General features: G+C 38.0%; 1 protein-coding gene across 1 annotated transcript in view; it reads right to left on the bottom strand.

The window, feature by feature from the left end:
• Positions 1 to 442: 442 nt before the first annotated feature.
• LOC110289830 (ankyrin repeat domain-containing protein 36A-like) overlaps positions 443 to 6,746 on the bottom strand; it is a 179,688-nt gene continuing 173,384 nt past the window's right edge. The window contains exons 69-71 of the mRNA XM_021156225.2: positions 4,478 to 4,689; positions 3,326 to 3,536; positions 443 to 580 (exon numbers count right to left, since the gene is read on the bottom strand). Of these exons, the coding sequence (XP_021011884.2) occupies positions 551 to 580; positions 3,326 to 3,536; positions 4,478 to 4,689 (453 nt within the window). The 3' untranslated portion in view covers positions 443 to 550. The remainder of the gene's footprint in view (positions 581 to 3,325; positions 3,537 to 4,477; positions 4,690 to 6,746) is intronic.

Below are 6,746 nucleotides of genomic sequence, written 5' to 3'. Positions count from 1 at the left end.
AAATCGAGGAAATGCTTGCCTGTCCCTCTGGGGCTATCACCTCTGCAGACTTCTGCTCAGCAGTTCAGTTTGTTCCCTGGCATCTGCAGCAACCAGGAGTGGGCCTGTCTCCACCACTGGTCGCATACAGGTCACCTCTTTAGGAGCCTTTCTTCAGTCATTGCAGTATTTCTTTGCCTGACAAGGAGTCCAGCAACAGTATGGGGGGAACAGTGGTCAGGGAGAACGGAGAAGAGCTAGTGGCTCTGCTATGGATACAGGGGTGGGGCGGGGAAGAACAGGACAATCCAGGCCTGCTTTGCCCTCCCTTCTTTCTTCTGTGTGGCAGCACACCTACTCACAAATAGAGGTGAAGAGAGATCAATAAATGGAGAATAACTAGAAACATTTACATTTTCACATCTTTTATTTTATGTGAGCAGCAAAAATATTTAATGTATGATATCAGCAGATCGAAGGGAATGGAAGCCATTTATTATTTATGATAACTTATTTCAGAACTGATTAAGCTTAATTTGAGCATTTCAGAAATGTACCATCTTTGTCTTCTCTAGTAGTGGTAGTATAACTGCTGCCATGTCTGCAAAAATTCAAATAATATTTGTAAGACTTCTGTTAAACAAGAAAAAGTATTACAGGAATGATACTCAGAAAGTGTGGCCTTTATTCATTGTGGGTCGGTAGGGTCAGGAGGTAGGTAGAAGTGGAAAGGGGGTATCACAAGAGATAAGGTATGCTTAGAACCGCTATATTGACACCTAATATTTTGCATGTTAATTAAAAGCATATAAAATTGGCAAAGGAAAATGTGACCTTTAAAAATCCTCTAGAGACCTCCTCTACTTGGAGAATAGTTTGAAAGACATCACCTAAGTCAGATCAGATAAACACAATTATGCTTAGAGGTATAGATTATTTGTGGAATGTTGCTAAAATTGCTTTGAGTAACAACTGCAATTAACATTTGCCTACTTTTTATACACCGTACTGTCGATGTGGCTTCATTATTTCCGTACAATGATTAGTCAACTCTTTATTCCAAATGTGTCACTTTATGATTCTTAGCAAAAAATATGCCCTTAAAGGAAATATAATCTGATAATTTACTTTAATAAATTAAAAAATTCAATTTTACCTTTAGAAAATTAATAAGTTAATGTGCTCTGTGACCAATTTTCAAAACATTAAATACACAAAAGAAGAAACTATTATTGTCATAATGATAAATGACCTCAGTCATTTGTAATTCTGGGAAATATTTAAAATATTATGCCACCTGGATTCTAACCAAAGGTTTCAGCAATGAGTTTATTTTGAGAAGTAACAGGAATACAGGCTGGAGGCACAAGCAAAGCTTGAATTTTGTTGCTCTGTGACTCCCTCACATGGAAAACCGGAAGCAGGAACGTTGGCCCCTCCCACTGACTGAGCACACCATTCCACTTAGCTGTGAAGTGTGAAGGTGCGATTTGGACCACACTTTTAAAGGAGAAGAGGAAGAGAAGGGGGCTGGCACAAATGCGGTCCCTAGTTTGGTGGCAGAATCACAAGGCTCAAAGCCCCAATCAGAGTTAGGGCAAGACCTTCAGGCGCATTCTTGTTCTCAGTTCCGCCCACTCTCATCAAGTGTGTTGGCCTTTCTGCTTAATTAACAAAGGCATCCATTTGCTTTGCTCTGGCCTTCTGGTTATTCCTGAAATTCTTTTCAATGCAATAACATTAAGAACTGGTCGGAGCGTGGGCAGCAGCCCCGGGACACACTGAGTTAGCTTCCTCTTGCTACCTTGCCACCTTCTGCTTTCATCCCCTGCTGCTGCAACCAAAACAAATGTAGCTTCCTGGGGTCTAATTGATGTGTGAGTGCGTTTGTTTATTTTTCCCTTTTATGATATTCAGTTGCAAAACTTGTTAGGAAGATTTAGACTTTAAAGATGCCAGTTAGGGGAGAGAGTTGAGGCTCTAGTTAATATGAGTCTACGGGGTATTTTCTGAGATCAAGATAGGGATCAATTTTTACTGATAGAAATGGCTGTTATAATAACAGTATATACAGAATTAAAAAAAACTAACACTATTTTTAGAAAAGTATTTTTTTTTAATAAACCACCCTAGATCAAAAATTGTTCTACTAGTAGATATTCATCTTAAATTGGGTCAAGCACTCTGTTTTCTTACTACTCTGCAAGGGGCATTCTGTGTGACCATTGCAACAGGTTTTGATACACAGACAAAAAAGTTACTGAAACTTTAATAAAAAAATAAAAATAAAAATAAAAATTGTAACAGCCTAGTAGTTGTGGCGCACTCCTTTAATCCTAGCACTTGGGAGGCAGAGGCAGGTGGATCTCCCTGATTTTGAGGCCAGCTTGGTCTCCAGATAGTCAGGGCTACACAGAGAAATCCTGTCTCAAAAAGTCAAAACAAACCAGAACAAAAATTCTAGGAAATGTTAAATTCCCCTAAAATGACTATGTCCATGTTTGCAGCATGAATATTTTTCAAAAAGAAATAAGTTGTAATCTTAAAAAAAGCTTTCCATATTTTTAGATTAAAAAAAAATTCCTATTTCAACTGCAAAGGAAGTGGAGATAGCATGGGTCACACATGAGACTGAGAATAGGAAAAATACAATTTGGGTTTTTTAGGAAGTAGCGATCAAAAGGAATTATAGAACTGCAATCTTAGCTCCAAGTCCCCCGTTTGAGGGCAAAGTACACAAAGTTAATGAACTGCACTTTGAAACATCATATCTGGCTTAAGAAAATCACCTTCATGATATTAAAGAGTGTACAGTAGTGATTACAGTAAACCAAATCTGAAATCAACATGTGGTAATTAAGACAGAAATTAAGGGAATATTCTTAGCTTTCCTTGACTTTGTAGGTATAGATCCTTCATAAAAAGCATTCCTCTCAAGATTCCTTTAAACTTGAAATGTTCACACAAGAGTAATCGTTTAGATGTCAAGCTTGGGGTGTTGGGGGAATACCCCAAACTTGAGCTAAACCAAAGTTAATTAGGATCTTAGCCAATCAATCCCTTTTTAAGTCTTCCTGTGATCACAGAAAAAATATTAAACTTAGTTTCCCTATAGCCTTTAAAGAAAGTTCGGCATGCTTTAGCAGCCACATGTATTGATTCAAATTAAGAAAAAGTTATTTGCTGAAAGTAAAAGCTCTGAGGATTTATAAATGTGTAAAATTGATTTTCTATATTGACACACAATTGTGATATTAATTTAAGATGTGTAGATTACATCACCAAATTAAAAGCAAGAGTTATGACAGACAAATGAAAGCATAATCAAAAGGGTAGCGCCACTGACCCTGCATAGGTAGCTATCCACACTCTCCACAAAACGCCATGGCCTGGAGATTGGCGGCGTGAAACTTCCGCTATGTTCCAAACTGTTGCAGCATTGTCCAGATCCAAACCCTGGAGCAGGGCTTGTCGTTGTATACGTGTTTAGCACAGAACTATAAGCCTCCATTTTAACAAAGTTCCTCCTCATGGACTCATCTTGCCTGTCCTTAGACCTGTGAAAATGCCAAAGGCAAACATAAGTGCCTCATTTTCCCTTGTAGGATGCCTTAAAAATGGGGTCGGGGTGGGGGAGTAAATGACTTTTCACCTAACAAGGTCTAAACATTGTAACTTTGTATGGTTGTGATTTAAAGTGGAACTGTAAAGAACTATATGTCTGGATTCCAAACTAAAAAAGAAACCAAACAAAGCAAGAAGTGGCTGTCGCTGATGTGTGGCTTTGCAGGTTTCTGTTGGAATGGCCCTATTGTAAGATTTTTGATGGTGTGATTAGAAATACTTGTAATTGCCAAGGAACTGTGTAGATTGATGTCTAGGATAACTCCTTTTTTATAATCCAAGCTAAAACAAACTGAAGCAGCTTCTCAGACGGCTCATCTCCCACTCAACAACGCACCATAGGTGTGGCCCAGCTATTCTGTCTCCACACCTCCTACCCAACGAGCATGAAACTGTTTTAACCACTTTTAAATTATGGTTATCTTTACCTTCATGGTAACCTTCTCCTCATGACTTCACACAGTGTAGAAAACCATTGGAAAACCCTCTGTCTGTACAAACCCTCTAGTGGGGACACCAAGTAACACAGTTGAGAGTTAATTAACAAAGCATTGGAATGTGGCCCTGGTGTAGCTCTAGTACTACTAGACCCCTGAACTCGGGTATCATAAACAATAGCTAAACTATTCATTTAAAAATTCATGCTACAAGAGAGATACAGTATAAAGGAATTGGGTGGAAAGCGCCATGCAACCTGAACCTGGGCAATGAGAGAAACTACTTTGAGCAATTTTTTAAAGCTCATTTATAAACATTAGTTTCCCATAATTATATTCTCTAGCTTGATTTCACATCATAAAACATCATGAATGTCTTTCAATGATGATTATTTTTCAGACACACACACATATGTATATATACATATATTACTTACTTGGGTTGGTCATAAGTTAATGGCCTTGTCATCTGTATCCTTTCAGGATGTGGCTCCTCATAGCATTTTGGTTCTGCCTTACGCAAGGCTTGATGAGTTACTTCTGGGTGTTTGGACTGCAGGGTTGAAAGTGTGGCTTTCTGTGGCTTTACGCGTGAGGCATTATGGTGTCCTACTTTGTCATAAGAAGTTTGCTGATTGTCTTCTCTTACCTGAAAAAGATTTAAAATATATGTATTTAAATTGTGCTAACAATACATGTATGTGCTTGCTTTCTATAGTTTCAGGCCAATGATTCTGAATATTTAAATATGTGAATACTACAGCTTAAAATCATTGTCATGTTATTGCCATGGAATTAGATATTTTTGGAAAAAAATGACAGAATGAGTGAAACACATGAAGAAAGAATAATTTAAATTAAAATCACTTTCAAAATATGTTACTCTCTGGACCTATAATATAAAGCCATATGAGCTTCAGAAAGACTGACCTGAAGGTCATAAAGACCAATGGAGAAAAATGATGCAAAAGCCGTGCGAAAGTGAATGGCAGTCACACATAAGCTACAAGACACTGCAGAGGGGGGATGGAGAAGGATCACCTCCAGGAGCAATTGTTAACTGAGCTGGGATTAAAATGAACTGAAGCGTTTCCTTAGGGAGTGAGCTCCTTCCATTCTAACCAAGTCACCACAGGTGTGATCTGCCCTCTCTGTCCTCCACACAGCCCTCACAGTGAACAAGGAAATGTCTTTGAATTTGTAAATTATAGTTTGCTTCTTCCATAATAACTGATTATTTGATAGGGTTGAGTGGAAATGGGCATAATTTTCAAGGGTGAGAATTATATAAATTTTGACCAGAAGACATTTCATAACAGTAGTTTGAAAACCTGTCATTCTTTAATATTTGTACTGTTTGGTTTTGTGTGTCAACTTGACACAAGTTAGAGTCATCAGAGAGGAAGGAGCCTCAGTTGAGGAAATGCCTTTATGAGATCCATCAGTAGAGCATTTTCTCAATTAATAATCGGTCAGGGAAGGCTCAGACCATGGTGGGTGGAGCCATCTCTGGGCTAGTGGTCCTGAGTTCTATAAGAAAGAAGGCCAAGCAAGCCAATGAGGAGCAGTTCAATAAGCAGCACTCCTCCATGGCCTCTGCATCAGCTCCTGCCTCCAATTTCCTGCCCTGTTTGAGTTCCTGTCCTGACTTCCTTTGGTGATAAACGGCATAGAGTCATGAGACTGGATAGGAAGTGTAAGCAGAATAAATACTTTCCTCAATCTACAAGGAAAGTATAGGTGTTCCCACATGGGTGTTCTACCACCCTACTGCAAATCAAATTCCTCAGCATCCAACAGCAACATGCAGAGAAAGCAGACGTGTTGGAAATGATACTACATGGGATTCTAGCCTCCCATTGTAACTGTTTTTAATCAAATGTTAGTAGAGAAGAGAGGATCTGACCTTTTCAAGATTTTTCTCAAACTGGAGATTGTGAAATATAATGATTATTGTTTAATCCACTAAATTCGGGTAATTGAAATAAATTGGCAAATGATGGCTCTGAAGATATTATAGAATTCAGTTTCTTTTAAAGAAGCCCATAGTAAGTAAGAGTAACTTATTAATGACAATGCTAGTGAGAAGCAACATAAAACCACCAGTCACCAGAACTGCCAAGTAAAAAGATTTGTCAGTTTTCATACTAAGACTTTAATCAAAGAAATTATTAAATACACCAAATTCCCATTAATAAATATGCAACAAGTGTTATTTGTCATAATTAAATTGTAGAACAATATAAAGAACTATTAATAAAAAATGAATTGGAGTTCTGAAAAAATAGATATTTTAATCATGTATTTCATTGGCAAGATTCCTCTTGGAATCCCAGAGGATGTAGGAATATATACTCATGAGACTGCATAGGAGAAACAGAATTCACATTGGTTGTGATTTAAAGACTTTTTATATAGCTCATCATTGAGTCATCATCATTTCAAGTAAAAAAAAAAAAAGGGAAAAAAACCCAAAGATTTCTCCATTTTGACAACTGAAATACTTGATTAACAAAATTACTTTTAGTGGTGGTCATGACACACGCCTCTAATCCCAGCACTCAGGAGGCAGAGGCAGGTGAATCTCTAATTTTAAGGCCAGCCTGGTCAACAGAGTGAATTTCAGGACAGCCAGGACTACAAAGTAAAACCATGTCTCAAACCGAGAGAGAGAGAGAGACAGAGAGAGAGAGAGAGAGAGAGAGA

Source organism: Mus caroli, chromosome 2, assembly GCF_900094665.2.
Source record: "Mus caroli chromosome 2, CAROLI_EIJ_v1.1, whole genome shotgun sequence".
Classification (NCBI taxonomy): Eukaryota; Metazoa; Chordata; class Mammalia; order Rodentia; family Muridae; genus Mus; species Mus caroli.
Note: the sequence above shows the minus strand (reverse complement) of the source record. Positions and strands in the feature narration are given on the sequence as shown.